Here is a 27,966-nt window from a genome sequence, read left to right on the forward strand (position 1 = left end):
TATAGTTCAATAAAGTTTTGCTTTTTGCATGAATGTAGAAAAATCATAATTAATTCGAAAAGAATAGGTATCGGAAAAAATCTAAATCAGTTTATTTTCGTCCATGATAACAATATAATGAAAAAACTTGCCAGGAATGTGGACAATGCTTTAATTTTTTCCCACAAGTTTACTTTTACCCACGTTTCGGAGGCTCAAGAATATCGAGTTTTCGAGAAAATGAGCAATATTTCATAAAGATTCGCAGCATTAAATCACGATCAGATATAACGTCGCCAGAATCAAAATAGAAATGTCAAATGATTTTTTCACAAGATCTCTGGAGCTCATCACAAGTTCGAGCCGCGATTACGACAGATGTGTCATCAGCAAATAATATAAGTAATAAGCAGGATAAATGAGGGGGTAACTTCTTTTATAAAAAGCAAGAATAATAGAGGTCCCATTACAGATCCCTGTGGAACACCCATATTTATATTATATTCTCTGGAATGATGTTTATTGTTTTTCACTGACATAGTTCTGTGATGGAGAAAACTACGCAGCCAATCGAAAAAAAAGACTCTTAAGCCAAGATTATAACATTTATCCATAATAAACTTGAAGGATAGAGTATCAAAGGCGAATATACTATAGTATTGTACATGAGCAAGATCAACAAGCAAATTGATTACACCATTACATTTCTCTGTTACAAATTTCATTTATCGTGCAATAATTTGGGATGGTCCTTCGAATCCGGATAAAAATAGATAGGTACTATATTTAATTTTTGGTGTCATGTAGGTAGTAGGAAAACTAAACTTGAGATGTTCGATGAAATTCTCATCAATAGAACCTGAAGGACATAAATAAAATGAGAGAACGATGGTACCTCAACCATCTGTTCGCAGAAAGCGAATATTACTAACATTATTCCCACGTGTTTCTTCATCGCGAAAGACATGATCTCATGCTCAACCAGCACCGGAAGAAAGCTCAACACGCTACCCAATCGGAAACGAACGGAAACAACACTTTACACGCCTTGCCACTGCCCACCGTATCTTTTTATTGGCGGCAAGTGCTGCCAATATTTTTCCACTTTAATTAGATGTTAATTGCAGACGGTACAGAGAGGAGTGATTAAAATTTTTAATTATGTGCGTACTGCATTCCGTTAACCGCGAGTCATTGGTTAATTGGTTTTTTTCTCGTTTTTTTTTGGCTCGTAACGGATCGAAAAAGTAATTTTGTTCTTTTGTTCGTGAGAATGACAATGTGATTTTTAAATCGATTTTTTTCGTCGTTGATTGATGGTCGATATCGTGAGTTGATTGGTGGATTAGATTTCGTGAAATGCCAGATCAACATGTTTTAACGTCAAGAGGAATTTCGAGTCCTGAAATTTTCCGTATCAATTTGAGAATGCAAATTTAAATTTTACAAAGCTAAAGTTAATTGAAACTAAAATAAATATTAGCACACAGAAATCGGATATTACTAATAACAAATTATGGGTATAATAATAATAATTCATATTCTCAAAAGTAAACTTTTGAAAAAAATTCTAAAAGCTCCTGAAAATGAAACATTTTTGTTCAAAGAGTCCTGAAACGATTTGGACAAGATCTTGTTGGGAAAATAGGTGAAAGGTGCACGTACCATGATTTAAAAGTAAGCCTATCGTTTTCATTCAAAAAATTTTAAACCTAGGAAGCAAAGTCATGAAAAAAAAATTTTGATAGTTGTTTAATTCATTCAAATTCATAGTGCGAATGATAGCGTCTAGATTATTTGCTGAATAGCTCGAAATATTGCCGAAAATATCCTTAGTCGTTTCATTGAAAATAAAATTTGACATTCTGAAACGTTATATTTATAACAAAAAATAATCTAGCTGAAAAATGTTTTATGCAATATTCACTCATGTAAACAGATTTTATTCCGAAAATGATGCCACTGATGATTGGTTCATGTTACAATGGGTAAAATAATCTACATAAAATTATTTGGTACTAAATCGGTTGCTATACGCAAACTTGAAAATCCTATCCATGACATTTAGATGGCTGAAATTAGAATTTAACAATGTCATTTAAAAAAATTAATACTTCATTATGATTTTGATATTAGTAACTCGATAACTGAGGTACTTGAATTTTTTTTTTCATACTATGAGTTGGGAATAAATATTAACTAATGTGTAAAATTAATTGTGAATTATGGTGAGAGGTAGTAGGTAACAATGATATAAAATTTATTTGAACTGAACGAATGTCAAGGTGAATCCCAGTCATTGCAGAGATGAAATTTCTTATTTCCAACTATTTAACAGCAAATTTCTAGGAAATATTCTTCAATCATTTTGCGCTCTATGTGTTTAATTGTCTTACTAATTAATCACATCCTCGTCATTTTTTATTGATTATATTCTAGTATTTAATGATAGTTGTATAAACGTAAGAACGATTAGTATAGCAATCATGATGCTTGCTGATTATCATTGAGGAATGTGAGGTATTTGATTTTTCATTGGAAAATAAATTGCTATATTATTTCAATTGTCTTCAATTTATTCAACGTTTATTTTATGTGTTAACCTCAAAGATGGGAATTCTGTTTTAATGTTCTGAATTAGCATGGTAGAAAGATCTGTAATCCCGTGTTTTATTGAAGTAGATTGGTTTTGATCGCCTTGGGTTACTTCAATGAATATAACGCCTACCACAGAGTTTTAGAGTTTGATAATGAAAGACGAAAAAGAAATTCCCAAAATTTTTCGTTTGAATATTTGTTCAAATAGCAACAAAATCAATAATTATGTTCAATTTGACGTCTTTTACTTGTTCATGTCTATAATATTGCCGAATTAGCAATCTAGCAGAATGATTTTTCTAATTAAATTAAAAAATTAAAATGAATACATCGCTCCAGTACTTAAATATACAGCGTGTCCCAAGTTCGTTTCTGGAGAACTAGAATTCAGGTGATACACAATATCCCCACAATCTTCCACTTCGAAAATGGGAAAACGGTTTATGCTTAGATATTGAGGAGAGGAATAAGGAACATAATACTGACCACTCATATTTCTGTTTTTTTAAGTTTTTTTTTATATAAAAAACAATTTTTTAGAGAATTTTTTTCATTATCTGTATAATTGAAAGAGCCCATTTTTCAAGAATATTTCATCTCGGTAGAGAATGTCCAACAATTTCTTTATCTCAATTTTCCGTTTTTAAAAAGGTCCAGTTCTCTATATATTAGAAACGTCCAATAGGTACTCGAACTTGAAACACCCTGTAGACAGCCGAGCAGGAGGAGAGAAGTCATTTTATTATTACCTGTCAAGCAATGGAAGTAATTATTCATCTCATACAGGGAATTGATTGATTTTGGATTCACTGATAAAGATAATCGAACGATGATTTGATCTGTTGATATTTCTTTCATTTGGCAGCTGTTTAGACAAGTGAAGTAATGAGGGCCGTTTAATTAAATAGTTGATTTTGAAGGATAAAGCATGATGTTCAAACATTTCTAAAAACTTTCACCGTGAAAATCTTGAAGTACCATATTTGATAGTTACAAAAAATATGTTTGATGAGTAGGACCACTTGATTGATGAGATCATGAAGTGATAGTAGATCAAAGAAACATATTGATTGAGACAACTGAATTATTCAATGAGCCAATCTGAAATATTAGTTTACTTTCGACCATTTCTCCAAGATGACTCATATGCCGAAATGTTTTCGGAAGTAGCTTCCCAAATGAAATAATAACTCGAAGAAAATGGAAGACTATCAAAAGTTTCACAACACTCGGCCGAAAAATCAAGAACCCCATTAACTCATCTTAATCCACGATGTCTACCAGATTACACTTCGATAATTTTACAGTTAAGGATGTATGGTTATGACGTAACGTTATTCTTGAAAAAATAAATTACAAGAAACAATTTCCTGGGCATTAGATCATCGTCGGCTAAATTATAAGGCATGCTCTTGTCGATGGATGATGTGTGTGCAATTTTGTGCTGACTGTGATGTCGACAGAGCAGGATCAAGGACCAACCACCAAATTGGACGAATACCGGCCCAAGATGACATGGTTTTTAACCACTCCCTTTTTTTCCTTTTTTCATCAGACTCTCAGGACATCAGGGCCAGCGCGAGCAATTTTGGCGCCTGAAGCAAATAATTTTTTGACGCTCCTGCTGAAAAAGTATCAATAAACAATAAGGACGAGATTTTTCGTCTTCAATTGGCATAAAAATGAGTGCTTTTCTTTATTTCAGTATAAGGTTGAGTTCATTGCAGTACTAAAAACAGTGCTGTAATGAACACATTATAGCATTGTTTTCAGTTATATTTTTCGTTTTGTGTTTGGCTGAACTGACTTCCGATCCTATCAAATTTGAACACACTTCAATTGTCTTCTTCTTCTTCCTTATTCTTAAGACCATGTCTTGTCATCTTCTGTTCATCCAGCCTCTTGCGATGTTGACGTCAACTTTAATTGTCAATATAATATAATTTGGATATAGTGAAATGAAATGCTTTGCAACATTATTCGCAATTTCTCTTAATTCTGGTGGTGTTAAATCGATTGAGTCAGACATAATTCACGAATTTAATGCGTAATTATAAATTATTTCAAAATGAGAAATGTACGATTCAAACTAAAATTCCGTAATCTGTCAATTTTCGTAACAGTCACACCAACTGCCAAGATACAAAAGTCACTAGGATGTATAATCTGAATTTTCAATTGAATTTCGACAATATTTCACAAAACTTGACTGAAATAGAGAAAATATCGTCTAATACTCGTTGCAGAAGGCAATTCCAACACTCATGCGTTCGAGAACTCATTCTTTCGTCGTTTGTTTTCGAATTTATGTTGGAATAGGAGTGAATTCTGCTACTTGTTTTAGAATATACTATTTCAAAATTTTCAATGAAATTCTGACTATTATCGAATTTATACAGGAGTCTTGTTTTGGCAACTTATTCGAATTCAAGGAAACCAATCCAAACGCATCGCAGCAGGACAGGGACTTCACCGTCAAGAAATTTTGGATTCCACCCTTATAAAGCTAATAATAACATCAACAAAAAATTGCAGCATCCTCTTCTTTAAAATTCGATAATTCGTAAGCTATAGATTACGAATTACGAATTTTAAATATATTTAAAATTGTGGCTAGCCCGATTCTGCACGCTTCTCTCAGAGCCTGGTCGAAGCAACACTATAATAACAGGTGTCGGTCAAGGCAGGGCAGGTAAGGCCACAACACGTGTGGCCCCCTGGTTATGGCCCTAATGTGTTTCAGTACGAATACGGAAAGGGAAGATAGCCGCAGAACCACTGGATGATGAATCGAGGATGGCCAGCCACTGATATCTAGATGCAATTGCATTCTAAGCCTAAGGTGAACCTGCAATGACAGCGCAACCTCGTTGACTACGTTCCCTTACACAATGTCGGCAAAATTATGATATTGGTATGATTTTTGAAATTGATATTATCAAGTTGATTGAAAAATTTACGAGAAAAATAGTTTTGTTGAAAAATCTGACCCTTCGGCGTCCTTTTCGAAATGATGGTAGAAAAAATGAAAGACTGAAGTTTATTGAATTAATATATTAACATCAGCTCAAAAAGGAATTAATTTTGTGAGAAAGTTAGAGACTTGAGAGATAAGATAACCACCTGTATGCAGAGGACCTATGGAATGCTAAGAGTCATCTATAGGGATAGGGATTTATAGATCACATAGGAAAAGGGTTCAAAAAGTTTAAAATTCCTGGTTACGTCTTACTATTGTGTCACCAGTTCCAGACAAGATTCAAGAAGAATATTGAAAAAAAAAGAAACCTATTGAAACACTTCTTGAAAATTCGACATTATTCATCAACACAGTCACCTCCAAGAGTGATACATGTACTACAACTTCAATTTCAAACTTCCTGCAAGATTTGAACCTAAACACATCATCAGAATAATAAAAACTAAAGAATAACAAGACGTTTACATAATATGTATAACAAAAATTTCAAGCTTCGTGCAAAAGTCTTGATAGCATAATTAGAATCATCTAATAATATTAGAAATGAATATCGAAAAAACCTACCACAGATCCGACATAGTCGAAGTTTTGGGTGTAGATGGATTATTCTTACCTACATAAATACAGTTATGTGACCTACAAGGGCACAATTGGTGCATGCAATGACGCGCGCTCAAAAGCTCCAGACTTTAGGTCAGTGGTTTTATTATTATAAACCAAAATTGTTATGAACCAAGTGTCACATAAACAAAATTAAAACTGAGTGCAAATCAGAAATATATCGCAATAATTCTAAATCTCCAGATGAAAGTAAATAAAAAAGTTATAAAATAAAGTTATATATGTTATCGTTCATTGTTTTGTGTTACACCACGACATGACTGAATTGCTATACTGAACCATTATCTATTACTGCAAATTTTAATTTATTGGCACGTTCAATAACAAAAATTGAATTAGATATATTTTAAGGGAAACTATCCAACAAAATGCGTATCTTTACAATTTCGAATTATGTGGTTTAGTCTTTATAGCCAAGAATTATTTATTTTCATTACAAAAATACGTATATGAATCTTCATAAGAGTGTTGAAGAACGTAGTCAGACATAGTCAATAATCATAATACAGTGAAATGAACTCATTAAGTTCGAGATCCCAAGAGCATTTTTTGCTAAGAAATAATAATAACAGACCTAAAAAGTCCAATTTTCCAATTTTCGAGATATTATAGATTATTACAAGCGTGGAATATCTTTGTTTTGTAACCGATGAGGTATTCTTGGCAAATTTTTCATAGATTGGAAATTAAAATTTGAATGATAGTTAAAAGCTTAGATGCTGTACTTTAAGATAGATTTACTTTAGTTTCACATCAGACAATACGGTGAAATGAAATTCCTCTGCAGCCACGATAATCATTAAAAAAATGAGGACAGCGTGAAGTCAGGAGCTTTTAAGATCTAGTCATTGATGCGCCTTTAACGTCTATGATGAACAAGTGCTTGAAACCTTCTGACTTTAGATCAGTTATTTCCCCATTTGTTCATTCGATATTTTACTCAGTTTTTCTATAATTCTGATCATACAATCAACACGAAATTTTGCACAAAGATAAAAATTATAATTTCACCTTTAATAGCTACATCTCAACTCAGTTGGATCTGTTGTGACAGAATTATTGGGTAATATTTTTCGAAATACTGCTGAAAAGTTTCTTGCTCTTTGCGTTGGGTAGTATCTTCTTTACGGCTGGAATGAGTTTGAGACCATGGCTAGCTCGAAATAAAAAAATTTAGCATTTAAACGAAAAGAAAAAACGCTCAACAAACATCGGTAGTCAATACCTAGTAAAAAGTACATTTGTATTCAATTAAGATCGAAGACCAAATAGTCAAGACTGAAACAAAGTTAAAAGTTTGTACCTATACTACTTATAGAAGCTATGATGAATTGGCAACAAACAAAGCCACAGTGGTGGTCTAGTGATCATTAATAAATAAGAGGTTATGAATGGAAACTTTCTTCATTTCCTTGCAAAGTTTACTTCACATCGAATGGACGTCGTGAAGAGATCAAAGAAGACATATTTCTTCACCAGACTCAGCTCCATTGAGCAACGTGGAAGAAATAAATCACTTTAATTACCATCAACAATAATTCACATCTATATCACTATTATTATCTAGGAACGTGATAAATGATGCAAAGTGTTACACACACAACGCATGAAAAACTTTCATATCAAAGATCATAACCAGCAATTATGAGCAGCTCTAAGCAACTTTCACAATTTTTTCTTAACGGCTCAAGATGGCAAAAAGGCCCAGGGACTGCTGGTCGATCAGAAGATGGTTATGTAAATCAGATTGTAATGAAACTGGGAGTAATGATGGATTATTGTTCTACTTGATCCTCTGCAGGATGATATATAAAACGGCGATGCCATTATAAATATTTATGAGATGAGTATTGATGTTGAAGTAATGTAATCCATAATCCTCCTAGTGGATGACAGGTACCACGAATTCGATGCAAAATAACAGGTGAATGCTTAATGGACGGAAGAGCCTGTTATGTTGGTACCTATGGAGCCCTGAATGGTATTATTGTTTTTGATGTTGATCGCCTACAAGTTTCGGAGATTAACTGTGAGAGATATGAAGTAGAGACGAATTATTCTCACGAGGAAGATAGAAAGTAGGCACTTTCTATGCCCGCATAACAATTTTAGTAACATGCTGAAGCTTGACAATTATTGGTAACTTCTTGTAGAGGGGCAACTCTTCTTTGTATTATGGTGTATTTTGCATTGAGGAATTTGATTTTTTCTCTTTTTTGATTATGACAAGGATTCAGAATGAAATTTCCATATGAAAATGGAATCTGTGAAGTTATAATCTTTAGAAAGCCAGTTTATACTGGGTAATCCTTGTCGTAGCAAGGATTTTACAGCTCTGTTTCAATGACATATGTCAACTGTCATACGAATCGTCATATGTTTACTCGAATGTAAGCCATTTAACAATATCTACGATTCGTCTGCCGCTGAACGTTTGAAAATTGTGAAAACTTACAACAAAATTGATGATTCTGTAGTAAGTACGTTTCGTGCATTACGGACAGATTATGATTGATATAATCGTACATCTAAGCGTACAATTGATTAGACAGTCAAATAGTTTAAAGCGACTGGATCTGCTACTGATGTCTTAAAGCCTATACATAATTGAAAAGCACACTCAACTGAAAATATTGCACCTATGCGCACAACAGTTGGGCCTTTCTTACGGCACGCTATGGTGTATTTTGCATCTCCATCCTCATTATTTAATTGACACAAGAACTAAAGCCAGCCAACCATGGAATGCGTAGAACATAAACCAATTGAGTGCTTGAACAACACCGTTTGGATGACGATTTTTCGCATCGATTTTTCTTCAGCGAAGAAGCACATTTTTCACTTGGTAGCTATGTAAAAAATCAAAATTGTCGCATATGGGGCAGTGAAAATCCTCATGTAACTGATGAGAGACCAATACCTCCACAAATAGTCGCTGTATGGTGTGTAATTGGCTCTACTCTAAAAATGAAGAAGGTGTCACTCAAAGCGTTAATTCTCATTGTTTTAGTCGAGTGATTACTGATTTTTTTGGCCTGAAATTAATGATATGGAATTGTAATGTCTTGTTTCGCCGATATGCATTGGTCACTAAGATCTTGTGATTTATCTTTTTTTTTGTGAGATAATGCGAAGGATCGTGTTTATCAGATAATTGACGATTTGAAAACCAACTTTCGTCAAGTTATTGGTGAGATATTGCCCGAAATATGCTGGGGAGTCATTGAAAATTACCTCACAAGGATTGAGTCCTGTAAGACATCACGTGGAGGACATTTGAATCATGTTGTATTCCACAGATAATGGCAAGGTCCATGTATTTTACAGAAATGAAAATATGATCGATATTCCAAATGAAAGTGTGTTTTAGTTTCGTTTACTTTCAGAACCATAAAATAGATAACCCTTTAAACGCAATTTTTATATACGCATTAGAAGTTTACAAAAATATCGAATGTTGCAATAGTTTGAGTAATTTCAAGAAATAGTTTAAATATTTGTTAATTCAGCTAGAACTTTGTAATAAAAACGATTACTCTAATTTTATTTTATTCATCTCTTCCGTTTTTGACACTTACTTTTATATGTATAATTTTTTGCATATAATTTGGAATAGTACATTCTAAAACAAGTTTCAGAATGAGCTTCCATTCCAACACGAATACGAAATTCGAAAACGAACGTTGTTGGGATTACCTACCTTCTCAACGAGTATTAGACGATATTTTCTCTATTTCAGTTAAGTTTTGTGAAATATTGTCGAAATTCAATGCAAAATTCATATCATACATCCTAGTGAATTTAATTGCATCTTGGCAGTTGGTTTGACTGTTACGAAAATTGACAAATTACGGAATTTGAATTCGAATCGTACGTTTCAAATTTTGAAATAATTTATAATTACGCATTAAATTCGTGAATTATATCTGACTAAATCAATTTAACACCACCAGAATTAAGAGAAATTGCGAATAATGTTGCAAATCATTTCACTATATCCAAATTATATTATATTGACAATTGAAGTGTGTTGAAATTTGATAGGATCGGAAGTCAGTGTAGACAACCACAAAATAAAAAATGCAACTGAAAACAATGCTGTAATGAGTGCATTACTGCAGTGTAATGGACTCATTATTATAGTGAAATGAGGATTAAATTTGCTGTGAATCTATCCATCGATATCTATCTATATAAGAAGTGATAATTTGATCAATTGATCACAATGAAATATAATTAATTTTCAAAGGTATATATTGATTGAAATGTTGCAGCTTTGCTAGTAATTTTTCGATACTTTGGGATGAAGCTAAAGAACTGTTATATCGCGATTGCAACCAGATGATGCTTGCGTTTAATTTCAATTGCAAATTTATGCTACCACAGAACATACACGCATATATTTATACGAATGGAGATAATCGTCTGAAATACCTCAGAATTCAACCATTAAATCATTGGCTCACTGTTGCTAAAACTACTTCCTGCTGCAAGGCACCTTTATGATAGCCTTTTGTTGGATGCCTCTTTACACTCCTAGTTTCGAATCTTGTACGTATTTTTTGGAACGTTCTGTACGAGAGTAATGATGATGGTTAACGACCCGTTTCATTTACAGAGGCTGCTCTGTAAATTAATTAACGGTATAATACTTAAACTCAGGCTCCATCCCTGAGGTACCTATCTCTGGAATTTGTGTATGTTGTTGCGCTGTTGACCTGATTTTTTGAGTTTCTTCAAGCGCAAGTTTACATAGATGGTTGTATTAATTGCGTATAATCTGTGAATTTTTCATTGAAACTCAATATCTTGGTACATAATTCTAAAGCCCATTAGACCATTAGATGAGGTTTTATTCATTGCTCATTATCTCAAATAGCAGGAATACATTGGTTATAATTATAAGTCATATAAATTATGCCTTCGAATAACATTATTGAGATGTACTTGTATAATATATGTTTATATCATTTATTGCTATAACACGTGCTGGTCTTGAAAATCTGATAAAAACATTCCAGGAAAGGAAAGATATATTCTTCAGGATGTTGATAAAAACTGCAGAATATATATATGTATATTTAATTAAATAATTTTTAAGAATTCGTTATTTGAAAATGAGGAAATTCAGGCTGGAGGTTTCCTCATTTCCTTTTCGATATTCTGATTGAATTTTATATTAAAACGACGCGATCAACACGAACTTTGGCATACAATTTGAAATTGTTACTTCGTCTTTACTCGGTGAATATCAATTCAGTGGGATCGGTTTCTGCTACATAGGAGTTCAACTTTGCTTCCACCGTTTTTTTTTCGAAATTCGAGGCGTTATTGTGAAAAAGTGGTTATACATTTATGATTTAAAGTATTGTCGGTTTTAACAACTCATAATACACTACGACGAGCTGGTCCCACCAAATACTGAGCATGAACTTGGAACAGTGAATATTCAGTTTGCCCGTCGACGTGGAAGCATTCCTGGGATATCCCCAAGACTTTCTGTGCTGAAATCCATTTTTCGTCTCCAGTTACAATACGATGCAGAATATTTCTAGGCTTCAACTCGAATTTCCTTGTTTCTGAATCATTTCCATGACTTTCAGGCGTTTTGAAATGGCTTGTTGCCAATAATCCTGCCAATTCTTGTTGCGTTTGACACGAGTCTAGATCAAGTGATGTCTCCAATTCTGCATCTTCGAAAACCTTCTCTCTTCCTCCGCCATGCTGGTCTTTGACGTCAAAATCACCCTTTTTGACCGTTGAAGCAAAGTTGTGCACCCAGTATTTTTTAGGTCTTCTTTTTCGAGAGTTATCGTATTTAAGGACGGACAGGCAGAATCGAATTGAGATTGGATTCATCATCAATGAGTCGACCCTTATCGTTTCAAAATTATTCTTGACGAAATGATGAATCGATGATTTGTTCGAAGAGCGAGCGAACAAAAAAGATACATTGGAATGAAAACGTTATGATAGACCCTTGTACACAAATGTTTTCAATCGTGTACATTCGTAGGATTCCTGCAATTCTTATAGTTTTCTTATAATGAAATATTTCACGATATTATTCTGAAACGGCGATTTGCGTTAGTGTCATGGAATTGTTCGAATGCTATAGTTGTTTATTGATGTTATGGCTCTACTGTCAACTGCATAAACTACTATAGATATATTGGTACGTTCTTTCGAATGTTTCTCAGATGGTTTCCTCAATAAATTTGATAGAAATAGTCAACGTAAGGAGATATTAGTCTTCGACGAGGATATAATGTTTTACTGAGAAATAATTGCTTGGTAATACTATGCAGCGGAAGAATCATTGACAATTAAACATAAAGAAGTCTTGAAATTGTTGTTAATAGAAATAATTATTGTATTTTAGTCGATAGCATCCACAAGGGAATTAGAAGCGGAAAAGTGTATCAGGTGACTCGAATTTGTTGTCTAATGAGAGGATCTTACAATCCCTTTGAGCTAGAAAAAAAGGATGGCACATTTTCGGGCTCAATTTTTGAGAGGATTAATTTGGTGGAAACTGCAACCTCATCAATTCAACTGTTTCAGAGTTATAAGAGAAAATTTGGTAATGTATGTGAAATGAAAAGTTCTCATGAAGTCTTTATTTCTGGTACTGTAAAGATGAAACAAAAACATTCCACAGTCCCGTTTTTCAGTAGAATCCAATGGTGTAATCACTTGTTTTTTATTGTTATTAGTTTTGAAGCTATAAAAAAATCCTGTGTAAACGAATGTTAACCATTAGAATTTTAAAATGAAATATCTCTTTTTTTCCTTTTCAAAAATATACAAAAAAAGTTACAACTATTTAGAGGGGCACTACAAGGATATCGAAAACCGTTAGAAATTCAGGGTGGCTTAAATAACAAAAAAATTGCCTTATTGGATTAGTGCAGAGATTTTCTGTATAACTCATTTGTTTCTGGAGATAAAATCACGAAATTCGGTTTGTAGCCATTATCCAATATAAAGATTCTAATGGCTTCGTTAGATTTTTTCTGTTTTCCATTGTTTCAGACACGCGATAGTAATTTCTTCTTCATATGGAGACCATATTGGTTCTCCTTATGAGGCGATAAAGAAAAAAATCACGAATTCAATAATGTATCACACAAATGTCTAGTCTTGCTACGCAAATTTGAAATTTTTTTTTTATTTTTTGTTTAAGTAGTAGGCTGGTGCTATAATAAAATTGTCAAATAACTTGTAACTTCATTCAGTTGTTATGTGAAACCATCACTTAATTATTGTGAAAACCTATATCATATATATCATGCTGATACCAACACTCTACAGAGCGTACAACTGGCCAGTTGTACGCTATGTACAGTTTTGGTATCAGCATGATTATGTAATTAATAGGACGTTACTTATCAAACAGGATATAGGTTTTTACAAGAATTAAGTGATGGTTTTACGTAACAACTGAATGAAGTAACAAGATATTTGACAATTCTGGCACCAGCATACTACTCAAACAAAAAAATTAAAAGAAAGTTCAAATTCAATCAGTAACAAGTTATTTGGCAAGGCCTTAGAAATAATGTTTCTCTCTTCTATCGAATTAGTTATTTAAAAATTTTAAAACATTGAATTCGATAAGAATGAATTGTTGCATTTAGATATTTTATGCATTCGAAGTAACTGTTCAAAATTAATGAACAAATGATCGATTTATAGTGATGGAACGGTATCAAATATCGCAAAAAAAATTGATTTCGTTAACTCCACATTTCATCAACCGATCATTCATAAATAATTCAACACTGCCTTATCTGTCCACATAAAATTTACATCGAAAAAATCAGTAGCTTCCTTATCGGTCACATCAGGCCCTGATGATGTGCTCCAGATTCGAAACATGCAAATGATCCCATAATTGGATTGAATGATACCGAGCGTGTCAGTAAAAGCGGTCCTGGTGGGAGTACGTCAAACGGTGTAAGATTGAAGAATGCGTTCTCACAGCCCGAGAAAATCATATCCGTTTTGAATTCATCCCAATAGTCTAATTTCGTATCGGGGATTTCAACCAGTTAAGCAGCATACGGATATGCGTGAGAGTTATTTGCATTCATCTGCGATTTGCATATGAAATAGATTTTTCACCTGGTTCATTATAAAATTGGATTAATAGCGGTTCTTAATATCTGCTTTATGGCCAACCGAGGCTTGGCAGTCATAAAAGTCAGACCTATGCCGAGTTACTTCTCAATCACTAGTTTAATGAAGTTTGAATTTTTTTTTTTCGTCGTTAGAGCAGTCATATTTTATCGGCAAAAGGCCGTGAAGATATCGAGCACTTGACAGTCCGGTAATCGAACCTGATCGATAGGTTCCAACAACTTATACCAGTGGCAGTCGATCTAGTTCTTTCTAAATTCTTCTAAAACGCTTTTTGTTTGCTTAAGAACTACTTAGAACATAAAAATAAAAGTTTTCTGTTAAGGGTGAAAAATAGGTAAATTGAACATGCTACCATCACAAAATTTTTAGGTATAATCATTGATGACAGCCTCAACTGGTATCAGCATATTGAATGTTTATGTAAAAAGTTGTCTTCTGTTTGTTATGCTCTTTATAGGTTAAAATCTATAACTAATGTGGAAATTTGCATGGCTTATTACAATGCTCAATTCAAGTCAAGGATAATATATGGCCTTGTATTCTGGGGGACTTCTCACGCACTGAATCGAGTCTTTCTTCTTCAAAAGAGAGCATTACGACACATGGCTGGAGTTCCTATGAGAACATCATGTAGAGAGCTTTTCAAAAAATTTGGTGTTTTGCCAGTGGTATCTCAATTCATCTTGGAAATTATAACATATGTGAAAACTACAATCATACTTATTCAACAACACACTCTTCGCTACTAATCATACCACGTCACACTCTGGTGGGATATGAGAGGTCTCCCAGATATATGGGAATTAAGTTGTTCAATTCCCTTCCAATGAACTATAGGGATATTGAAAGTGTACAAAGTTTCAGAAGGGCAGTTAATGATTTCTTAATGTCTCAATGTTTCTATACCCTAACTGAATATTATGATTGTTGTAAGCATATCAGGTTAGGAAGTTGATATACTTAATATGTTTTAAATAATGGCTAGTATGTGAAATTTTTCCTTCTATTGTTGTTTAATTGACTTGTCCAATACGTATTTGTAATATGCCGCTATGGAAGAATAAATCATTATTATTATTATTATCTTCTAGGCTTTTCCTGAATAATACCCTAGAATAATGACTTTTGGTGAAGTTTCAGTGACCAACATTTTCACATCTACGTAAAAATATTCATATTTTTTGAGAACATTTTCCAATCTTCTACAAAAACATGAAAATTTTATGAGTATGTGAACAAATTTGAGAAATGCGAGAATGTCGTCGATTATTATCAACAGTACACTTCAGTCAGTGGTCGATAGAAGAGAAAGCGTCCTTGAAATATAACTAGAAAAATTGTTGAGAACTGAAGTGGAGTTTTTTAGTGCTCTTTCATCCATGTGCCAATTGCGCCTTTAAATATACCTTTATACAATTTTACTGTATCCAAGGACTCAAATGGTGCATGGATTAACGAGTGCCCAAAAGCTCTCGACTTCACGTCAATGTTTTTCTCATCTCGGCCACTAATGAAAGTGGAATGTTGAGAAAATAGCGCATGCAATAGGAATTGTTCCTATTTAACAAAATACCTAATATTTCTTCTTGTATTTTATCTGGTTCTAGTTACGCGATCATAAAATTCTGTACGAATATTCAAATTGTTAATTTTGATCGAATCTGCAGTTTTGGGACAATTATAATTTCGAACGACTATAATTGTAGAACCCCTAGTAGGATTATGTCTATTTACTAACAGAATTGGACCACGAAATCGTCATCAATGAGTTGAATCATTTGAGACCATTTCTGGCTCAAAATGCGAAAATTACAGACACGTGACGAAATTATACAGCGATTTCTTCGGTGAACGAATACTCAAAAATGTAAGAAACTCGAAACAAAAGCTTTTACTTTCCATCTAATGGCATGTTCTACATGAAACTCTAAAATTGAATAATATCGCCAATATTTGAATAACGGTTTTCTGTTCAAATTCTGAGTCGAATATATTTTATTAATATTGAAGCTTTGGGATGAGAAATCTGCATTAAAATTTATGCTCTATAGTGTAATCATACCATTAAATGTTATCAATTTCAGTATTTTTAAATTGGATTGCTTCCCAGAAATTATTTTTTCAATTTTTCAACTCAAATTTAATTCACCCTTTTTAGATTAGGATTGTTGAGTTAGTAGTATTAAACAGAATAATATTATGCTAAGCATAAGTGTCCAGCCTTTTTGGGGGTTTGTAATCCGCCTTTCTTTGTTTTGTCTGGTGTATTTTTTCAAGTATATCAAAGGTTTATTTTTCAGTCAATTAAAAATAAAATTTCAATGAAATCGATAACATTCGAATTTAATCATAAAATCTAGATTTTTCTAGGTCACAAAATGGCGAAGGTTCTGCGATGTACTGCGAGTTACTGGGTGAACGAGTTCCTGAATATACGAAAAATATCTAATATGATTCATAATAATCCAAACAGGAATTGATAATTTTTGATTATTAGTTATTATTTATCAAAAGATATTTTTTATTGTTGTGTTTTTCATTCGAGATAGCAGAAATAATATCAATCCCATTTGTTCCCATTACTTTTTAATTTTATTAAAAATACAGTAGTTATTAGTAGAATCAATGTAAATATCAGTTTTTTTGCAAAACGTTCCATAAAAATCAGCGAAATATTAATGTATTATATATAACCTATTATCAAAAAATGTTCAAGCGAATGTTCAAAAATATCGAAGTTGTTGGATGAGGTTTTTCTAGAAAATATTTGAAGTGGTGCAAGTTGTTGAAGCAATGTGAAATAGTTGTGCCAACTCAAAATAGTTATTTATAATACAAGTGTAGAAGGCATTGATATTCTTCCACGAGTTCAAAATTCAAAAACGAGCCACGAAGTGGCGAGTTTTTGAATGAAAGAATGAACGGAATAACCACAGAATACAGAAACAACATTCCACAATCCTTCAGAGCGGGACTATTCAATAGTGATAATATAGTTTTCTTGACTTTTGGTTGATAACTTTCTTTTTTGACATACCAAAATTTGGTATTTTAAAATATAATCTATTCGTATTCCACGTAGAGGAAAACCTAATTAATTTTTTCGTCCTGATGATTGTTTAAAAGAAGAACTTTCCTTTAGGAGTTTACAAATCCTTCGATAATTAAATTGTCCCTAACATCGAACCTTGTGGAATTTCACACATAATGATACTTTTCTCATCACCTGCGGGTATAAACTAATAGGAAGTAATGAGAATTCTTCGACCCATGTTCGGGAAGTGAATACCCCCTATATCTTGTCAGTTAGGAGTCAGAGGATGAGGACGAACATTTCTTCAAACCAATCAGCGGAATCGAGTCTGAGAGTTGAGAGTCCGCGCTAACATTTCAATAATTTTCGCATTTTTCGAATAGGCATCATAGCACTGCACGAATTACGCAGAGATTATCTACATTAGCATTATTCCAATTCCTTAATTGAGCTTATAAATCGCGCTGCGAGAAAAAGGCGGATACTGAGATGCTTCTTCTCGGAGTCTGTAATAAATACGGAATGGACAGCGCATATTTCCTGTGAGAAATTAATTTACCGCGAGCTGAATAAGGTTTTGAGATACGACGTTGCCGGTTGTACTTAAATTGCCGTGGAATTAACGAATTTTCCAAGTGTTTTTTTAACTCTAATGTCATGAAGAGCTGACTCCAGAATGATTCATTTTATGAGAACGTATTGTTTTTTTTGGACGAAGGGTTCCATACTGTTAGACCTAGATAAATCAAAAATTTTATTTTGATTAGTAAGTGAATCATTAATAAATGTATTCTTTTCATCTCCAATTTACTAAATACCACCGGAAAGGTGAAATCAGCTGTTAGATTTAGATTTAAGAAAGCTTTAATTTCACTGCGACCTTAGTCTTCGTAGTATATTGTTCACCTTCCAGTTTCAAAGTTCTAATGAACTTCAGTATCTGGGATGGCTTCAAGGAGGTTACTTACCCACTCCTACAAAGCTCTTGTCCAAATCATTTTTTACGTTGGCTAACAATGACGAGGCATTCCGTCACTAAATAGAGTTTCTTCCTTTTCCTCGCAGAATTTGCACTCGTCATTTTCTGGTAAACTCATTCCCATGTGGTGCTTCCTGAGGCGGTAATGCTCAGTAAGGAATCCAGTGCCGCTCCAGGAAGCACCTCATGAGAATGAGTCTAGCAGAAAACGACGAGGAGGAAGAACAAACTCTGGATCACCAGGTGACGGAATGCTACGCCATCGCTAGCCAAAGCAAAAATTGCTTTGCACAAAAGAAGTGAGGAAGTAACCTTCTTGAAGTCCTCCCAGATACTGATGGAGCTCTTTAGAATTAGCTCCCATAACTGGGGTAGCTCAATAGATCTTGAGTTCAATGTGTTTGTGAGGTTAACATGGTATTATTGCCTATAGAAACTGAAGATGAAGAAGCTGCAGAAAGTCAGAATTCGTAGGTTAGAATTGTAGTCTAAAGTGGCAATGGTTACAAAAATATGCCAACTTGAAATGATTCAAGAGATAGAGACCCGGTAGAATTGAAGTTTAGTTGGTGAATTATATGAATGGTGAATCTTCATATTTATGACACAATCTAAAATCGTAGAAAACAGAATATACAAGCCATATCTAGAAAATAGAGAAGAGGAAAGGAATTTTGGTTGTTACATGAATGAAATGTAACCAGTGACATGAATAATTGGTATATCATAAAACAATTTTCCAATTATTTCGATTTGTTTTTTTTTCTTAAATATTGCGATTGAAATTATTTTTTTTGCTTTCAATGATCTGCTAGAAAGTTGGATGAAAATGACTGGGTCTGGAATATATAATTATAAAATTTAGTTTCCGTTCTTCTCCTTACTATTGGTTTTTGATTTGACACTTATTATCTGGAAGGTTTAGTTGCTTTCTGTTTATACAAGCATGAGCGTCTTCAAAGTAGGTACAAGTAATACGACGACCAATTTTGTGAGAAAACAAATCAAAATATCGATATTAAACATTTCTACTACTAATTTTTTAATGAATTTGACGTCTTTGAATTTCAATGTTGTAGGTATGAGTATATTTAATATTGAAAAGACAATACTATGATCATGAATGCATGATAGTTTCAAAGTTTTTTTTTCAGAATTCATAAACAATAGCGACTACTTCAAATCTCGCTGAAAGAAATTTAATTTTTCATTCCAGTTGAGATATTTTTTAAATGAAATGAGATAGGAGGAGATGGGATGATATGATATGAGTAGGGATGAGATGAGATCAGATGATATGAGATGAGATGAGATGAAATACAGGACTGTTGTGCAAAAGTAATCTTATTGAAAATTCTGTCACCTACATCTTTCCAAGTTATTCTAGTTTTTGCAGACTGAAATTGATGATAGACTGATCGACTTCGAAAAGCCCAGTAATGGCATTAAAGTCAGTTATCCATACTAAAATTTCACGACAGATCTCCCTCTCTCGAAGATCCTATTGAAACAAGGACAGGCACGGATGTTGGCACGTGAAAAGGCGATAAACGTGGCAACCTTCGGCTTATCTCCTCTCACGTTAGATGTATTAGAAAGACATTCGGAGATATTTACTACGCGGGGACACCGCGAGCCGGTGCTTTGGGGGCCGCGGAGGGGGCCTTCAGGGCGTGCACTCGCCTGACGGCATTCCAATCTGCTCGAGGCAACTTGCCCCAGGCTGGCCCCCGACCACTTGTCCCCTCGTCCTCCGAATATATGTGATAAATGCGGTGTGCTCTGGGATTAGCGCTTTGTGATTTCGGTCGCGCTTTTTTCCAAGTCCAGAAAAGTGCGATCAGTTTAATTTTTTCGAGGCATTTTTCGCTTTTTTATAGAGTCGATCCTACCGAAAAATACTTAGATCTTATGAACTTAATTCTCTTCTTAATTTGTGAATCTATATTCCAATCGATTTAGGATATCACTATTTCAGCGATGCCCTTGTATGGGAAAACGAAATTATCGAAATATTAGATTATTTAAATCTGATAAAACATAAGTTTAACGATATCCACGACTATTGCCAACTTGGTTTTAAGACAATCAGATCGTTATTTTTTGAGGAAACATTACCCCATTCCACAAATTGAGTCGCTAGATCGTTTTTTCGAAAGTTCTGGAAACCTTGGAATAAACAAAATTTGGATTCATTATCATTTGGTCTGAATTCTAAATTTACAGATATTCCACGTTCGAACTGGGACTTTACTTCACCTACACCATCAAATGAATATTCAAGGATCGGTTTGATTTTTTCAAGGTATTTTTCGATTTTTTATAGAGTCGATCCCACCAAAAAACTCAGATCATGTGAACTTAATTCTCTTTTTAATTTGTCTAACTATATTCGAATCAATTTGTGATATCTCTAATTTAACGATGCCTTGTATGGGAGAAAATAAAAATAACGAAATATTAGATTTTTTAAATCTGAAAAAAGATATAGGTTAAACGATATCCACGAATATTGACATATTGCCAACTTGGTTTTAAGACAATCGGATATTTATTTTTTGAGGAAACATTTCTCCATTTCTCAAATTTTTTGGCAGTTCTTGCCTATTAATGAATTCAATTTAATGTATTTAGATCGAAAATTCAACTAAGAAATGTTGAGTTGAAGATCGTTTTTTTGAAAGTTTCGGAAACCATGAAAAATTTGAGCAAGGAAAAAAGTTACAGATATTCTAAATTCGAATTAGGATTTTAACTACGCAATGAACAATGAAATGAATATTCAAGGAAACAACGATATTGAAAATTTTATTCTAAATTTTTTTTTGCTTGAAATCATTCGAAGAAATATTTGAGGAAAATATGCTCAAGGTTTTTTGTTGCTAAAACTGAATAAGATGAAAATTGATCACAACAAAACAAAATTACAATTTCGTTTTGATTTATCGACTTTTTTCTTATTTTCGAAAACAGTGGGTGCAAAATGGACTGATTTATATGATTGGATGTTTATCAGTTGAAAAGTTTTAAAATTAATTTTTGAAGAAGTTACATCGCGAAAGACCTTATTTTCATACTCATTTCTCTACAATATTTCAAAGATTCACAATCAATAGAGTCGAGCATATAAAATATCCTTCTAGTCTAGTCTGAAATCTCTTACCAAAATCGTACTGCGATTGAATGAACGGAAACTTACCTGAAATAAAAAAAGAAAATTAATATCTGAATTTCCAAAAAATATATAATATAAATTATGAGTTTTACTATGTTAGGTATGTAGAATTTTATATTACTGCTGTTATTATTGTTAGCGGACTTTTTTTCAACGAAATATGAAAGGACTAAACTGTTAGTGAATGAAACACAAAAAGGACCTGAATGCGATAAACAAACAGACATACTCAAAAATAGGTACTGTTGCTTTATATGAAAAAGGAATTGCATAAGGAGGCTGAGCATATCGAAATACGTTTAGGAACATTGGAGCAATGACTTCACAAAAATTTATGCAGGTTATATTGCAAACATGTATCGAAATGAACCAGTGATCTAAATGATATTTAACAACATGTTAAATTTTGTAAATGAAAATTTGCAGAATTTATTTCAAACTGAACACCTTGTTTGCTATCGAGTCATAAGATACGCAAGCTAAGGCTCTACATTTCATTTGAGAAACCATATGGTGGTTTTCTTTGAACCAGCTCTCTTTTCGAAAAATGGTAAATATTCATAGAGTAGGTAACTAATATCGAAAACACCAGTCATGCTAAACATCTAGAAAACAATCGAAATATTCTCGAAGTGAAGGTTGGTAAGAAGACGTCTTCTTTTTTTTTCATGTAGAAACCAGAAAAAATGTCTTTCATTAAAAAAACTCCCTTCGTGATCAAAAATATTTTTCTTTTCTTAACTTGCTCAAGTTTGCTCAAGCAATAAAATAACGCTATAAGAAGTAAGAGAGGTAAGAGCTTTTAGGCTCTAGTCCAATCTACTTCGAATCTAATTTCCGGGTGAAAATCCTGAATTCCGACTCAAGCAAACTCTAGGACTTTCTTGTAAGCTCACTTCCTACGGTGCCGTCTTCTCATAAGAGAACATTTCATTCTCAGCTTCAATTAAGCTACAATCAAGATGTCTAAAAATACCATTGCGTCCACTGATTTGATTTTTTCAATATAGTTCTGGCGAGTCAAACTCGGTATTATGAGTAGTTCCCTCTTCTTTTGTAGGTGGCGCTATTTGATAAAATGGCCTATTTCCAAGGAAAAGACAACAAAAAACTTCCACTTATTTTCTAAGAAGATATTTCTACGAAAATTGATGGTAGCGACATTGGAAAAGAGGTGGAAATCAGAAGGCTGTTCACTTCCAAAGTAGCCAGTTCTATTTATATTCAACTTCTTCAAGAGTAAGTGGAGTGAACACATCATATTTCTAGACATCTTGACTACAATCTAAGCGTTCATATACTCCAGGTACACCAGTGATTAGACCAGATGCACCAGAAGAGACAAGAATCACTTTTGAAAAACCTGCTTTCAGACTTATTGGTGAGAATGAACACTTCGAGTATAAACCAGGGCATTACACTCTAATTGACAAATTCATCGTTGCATTGACCCAAGGAAGCATCAATAAGTCGTAAAAATTGTGATATTTTCTGGAACAGTGACACCTTCTTTCCTCCAGAACTTTTTTTTGTTGGACCACTCTGATAGTTTAGAAGAACGTCAAAAGATAATTTGGTCCAATACTACACTTTTTGGTCTTGTAGTTGATTTGCACCAAGGATGGACCAACAAACCCTCACAATCGCGATTTATTATACTTTCAAGTTTCAGAGTTGAGCGAATCAGCATCTGAAAACCATTTTCCACTCTTCTCCACCCTTTCCTAAACGAACTCCTGCAAATTAGTTCCAATAAGCCTAATATTGGTCCTCTTCCCCCAGGAAACGCTCTCTTAGTCTCCGGAACCGCTGCAGGCGCTGAAGGGTGCACCACCACGGCACCGTCGGCGCTGGTCTTGTGCCCGCCTAATGCCGATGGCCTGGGGCAGTGCATGAGGCATGTGCTCGGTAAGTTGATGCCGCCGATGTTACGCTTACGCCTTCCGCGTAACCCTTCCTGCCGCCTATTACCTCTTGTTCCCGCTCGTGTTTTCGTGAACGTATATATAACGAAGAACCAGTGGCGGCCCTAACGGCTTCAGCTTCAGCTTCTTTTCCTAAGAAAATATTTCTAAAAAAAATTTTTTTTTCAGGAAGACCAAAACGTTGGCTTGATGCAAGTATAATTCTTGTTGAAATTGAGATATTCCGGGAAAACAATCGCAAGACCATCTTTTTCACAGTACAGTGCATCCCATTTTGGGTGAGACAGCCAGGTTTCTCGCTTGTTATTTAAGATAGAGCCTTGCGGTTTTCACGTTCCTGTCCTACTTTTTCGTAAAACTCAAGTTGGTCTAATCAGATTTTGCATAACTGTTTCCGTTCAAGAGATACAGGGCGATTTTGGAAATTGATACTTTTCGGACCCCTCCTTCATCTCCGAAGTTATTAGAAATAACGCTGAGGTAAAAACTACGTCTGAATCAGAATTCTGCGTAGAATCCAGTGGCGTACTTAATATTTTTTTTCGGGGTATGGTTTTGAAGATTCAACACAAACCTATATTTTTTTTAATGGAACACCCTATATATCATTACTTCGTTGAATTCGATATTTTTTTTCCTTCAAAATGATATATGATACTATGTAGGTAGGATGTTCAGAATTGTTGAAAAAACACTAAAACGTCAAATAATGATGATTTCTTGTAAATGGGCCATGAATTTTCTATGTTTCAATAAGAGGATTATTACTTTCGATTTTCAAAAGTAGTAGGTCATTGATGACACAAACATCCTTGTTGTTATTATGGCTACTATGCATTTGGGAGCATTGTTTTATCAAGTAGGCATTGGAGGGAAAAAACCAATCTGATCTAGCTGTCATCGCTATAAATTATTGTTATCATTATTGATTCTTCTTTTCTATGGGAAATCCATTGCCCATTAACAAAAAATCATCATTATTTGATGTTTTAGTGTTTTTTGAACATTTCTGAACATCCTACCTACATAGTGTCATATATCATTTCGAAGGGAAAAAAATAACAAATTCAACGAAGTAATGATACACATGGTGTTCCATTAAAAAAAAACATAAGTTTGTGTTGAATCTTCAACACCATACCCCGAAAAAAAAATTGAGTACGCCACTGGATTCTACGCAGAATTCTGATGCAGACGTAGTTTTTACCTCAGCATTATTTCTAATAACTTCGGAGATAAAGAAGGGGTCCGAAAAGTATCAATTTCCAAAATCACCCTGTATCTTTTGAACGGAAACAGTTATGCACAATCTGATAAGACCAACTTGAGTTTCACGAAAAAGTAGGACAGGAACGTGAAAACCGCAAGGCTCTATATTAAATAACAAGCGAGAAACCTGGCTGTCTCACCCAAAATGGGATGCACTGTACAATAATTTCAAACTATCCTAACTTTAACCCAATCTTTTCCACTATAGTAAAAATATCTTATGTCCTATTTAGGAATGCATGAATTTCATAAATTTTCGAATATATGGACTTGACCAAAATAAAAGGAGTATGAACCTTTGACGGTGATTATCTGGACTTCTTGCGAAATCGACTTAGAATAGTCTTGCACCAAGCCAGCGAAAATGTATCCCCTCAGAGTATTAACATAGATAGAGTATATGTCATTTTCAGTAAGCAAATTTTGTCTCCAACATGAAATATAAAATTTGACATGAAGCGAGCGGAAATGATGACATATCAGTAATACAATATTTCATTCAATTCGCGAGTTACTCCACAATGAACGCACTTCTTATGTCCCATTGTGTATTAAACCATATTATGTGTATTATGTGTATTAAATCATATTAAATCCAAATGTATTGAAATAAATACCTAAATATATCAGAAATTTAGAAAACAAACTTCAAGCGCGCCGAACGACGTAAAACAACCGATGACATTAGGAGAGCAAGTAGCCAAACCTTGTATTTCAGCAGGTAGATGCAGAAAATAATAAATATTCTGCTTATTATAAATTCGAAAATTAGGAAAAATATCGGATTCCAAATATTCAAATTTGCATTTTTAATTGAGAATCACTCAAATAAATACATTTCATTCAATATAATATACATTCATAACGATATAGTAAAATTGTGGATTCGAAAATATATCACAATGCGACTACGTAATCTAACCATGTTGGGGACATGTAAAAATGGCGTATAGTCCCTCTATCTATGTTCATTACTCTATGATCACGAGTAAACGTCGAACAACAACTAATAATAATGTAAAAATTATAATAAATATTTCACTGAATAGTTCATTCTCACGTTATATACAAACTCTAAAAAACTGTTGAGATATACTCTCTCAAGAGGTTATAACTGTGTACAACATTTGTAAATTGAAGTATTTCCTTTTTCTACTCGGTTGAGCAAATTCGATTATAATCCATTATATTCTCTATTTTTGAACAAGTTTAGCACTATAAATCAACAATAAATTCTAACAGAGATTGAATAATAACCGAGTTTCAAAAGATCTGACATCAATATTCTTCATATGGAAATCAATCTCTATCATCAATGTGTATTGCTTTGTAGATTATTTTCTTCAATCGGTTTTGTATTAATCTGGTATTTTATATATTTTTTGGCTTTATCGATAGTACTTCTAGTATTCGAAAATTTTCGATGTTTATCTTTTTTCTCTCTACTTTCTTACACGATCATCATTCATTGTTACTTATTACAAAATCGAAATTTTGTAAAAATATATCAATATCATCATGTTATTAAATTGAAGAAGGAGAAAATATAATTTGACTTCTTTTATATTTTGTTATTATTGAAAACTAAAATAAAAAATGCTTTGTGGACCATAACTGGACCATTTTTGGAAATTTCTTGGAGCACATCTTTCAAATACTGTGAGACCACCGCAATTTGATATTGGTTATCGGTAAATTGCATTAAATGCGAAAATTCATACGGTAAGTTTCACAAAACATTTAATTTTCAGTTTTGGTCCCACCGTAGATCAACCAGTTGAGCAGTCGTTCATAGTTCAGCCAACCCCGCATATAATGGTTTTTTTTTTAACTCCCATTGGCATTGGAACCAAATTACGCAGAACAGTGGGTTCACATTCAGAAACTATCGAATTTAATCTGAGATCTCAATCTAGTTTCGTCCTTGAATCGCTATACGCCCCGCCACTGGTCCCCCATGCAGTCGGTAGCTCGTTCTAGGAGCTTGAAAACGTGATTTAGATCAGCGGAGTGTAATTTAGATCCGTGGCTTATATTAGAAATATCCACATCATGACCCAAGATCTCGATTCCGTACCCGAGATTTATGTTGTTTATAACCTATTCGAAATTGCTAAGGTGTGTTGTTCCTTGTCGTGAAGAACTTTGAATTATCACGTTAGACTCCATTATATCGTAATATGATGGCTAATGGATAGTTACGATTGTATCCGCAGTGTCGACAGGACGAAAAAAACGTTATGTTCACTGTTTGTGTTTCGTAATGTTATATTTGCGTTGTTAGCATTCCTTTCAAGCTATATGTTGCTTCTTTATTTATGATTTTAATTCTTATGGTTCCGATTATGTGTAAATTGCCAAGATTTTACTATACCTATATTTACCATACAGGGTGCTCCGGCTCAAAGTGACTTTCTCAGTTGTGTTTATTCACACAGGGTGTCCAGAATTCGATGCTCACTAAAAGCATCTCGAGAACTATAAGTCTTAGAGAAAAAATCTTCGAAGATCCCCGATCTCTGTTTCAGAAATAATAAGATATCATAGAGCAGATCATAGATATCTTGATTTGTTTTAGAGTTACAGGGCCTTTCTGAAAAATGAATGTTTGAAATATTTTGCTATATCTTGGTTTCTGTTTAAGATATCATATAAGAAACATTCCAGAATATTTTTTTCCGTAATTTTTATGGTTCATCTCAGAGATATTTTAAATGGGACAGCCTACACCCTATATTTTTCAACAGTCTTTGGCCAAATATTTTTGTTGAAGAGTATTTCGTTATCGGTTTTTTCAAATTGCTATGCGTTTCAAAGATATTGAGTTTTTCGATTCTTTTTTTTATGGGACACCCTATATATAAATATTTTTCATTAATTTCGAGATTTGATTCGGTTTTTGTGTCCATTGTGTAATTCCAATCAAGCCATATATAGTGTGTCCCATTCAAAGAACATCAACACGAATTTTAATTCTTATGATTCCAGTTTTGTGCGAATTGCCAAGATATTAATATAGTATACAGAGTGCCCTGGCACAACATTACTTTCTCAGTTGTGAATAGAGTATAGAGGGTGTTCCTAAATTGAAGGTACAATGGTAAACGAAAGATTTCTTGTATAATTTTGGGAAGAAAAAGCCCTATAAACATAGACCCACAGACAATACATTTTCGAGATACAGGGTGTCTGTTGGAGTTCTATTTTTTTTGTGATTATTATATAAGCTAATCTTTGTTACTGATTGGGTAAATAAGTACC

The 27,966-nt window shown here is 33.6% G+C and overlaps 1 protein-coding gene across 7 annotated transcripts in view; it reads right to left on the reverse strand.

The window, feature by feature from the left end:
• Positions 1 to 27,966, reverse strand: part of LOC123679303 (transcription factor AP-2-epsilon) — a 142,314-nt gene that overhangs the window by 32,925 nt on the left and 81,423 nt on the right. The window contains exon 2 of one of the 7 annotated variants that reach the window (XM_045616857.1): positions 21,500 to 21,535. The exons of the other annotated variants lie outside the window; for them this stretch is intronic. Coding sequence (XP_045472813.1) covers positions 21,500 to 21,535 — 36 coding nt within the window. The remainder of the gene's footprint in view (positions 1 to 21,499; positions 21,536 to 27,966) is intronic. 7 annotated transcript variants of the gene reach the window in all.

The sequence above is a fragment of the Harmonia axyridis genome, chromosome 1 (genome assembly GCF_914767665.1).
Source record: "Harmonia axyridis chromosome 1, icHarAxyr1.1, whole genome shotgun sequence".
Taxonomy (NCBI): domain Eukaryota; kingdom Metazoa; phylum Arthropoda; class Insecta; order Coleoptera; family Coccinellidae; genus Harmonia; species Harmonia axyridis.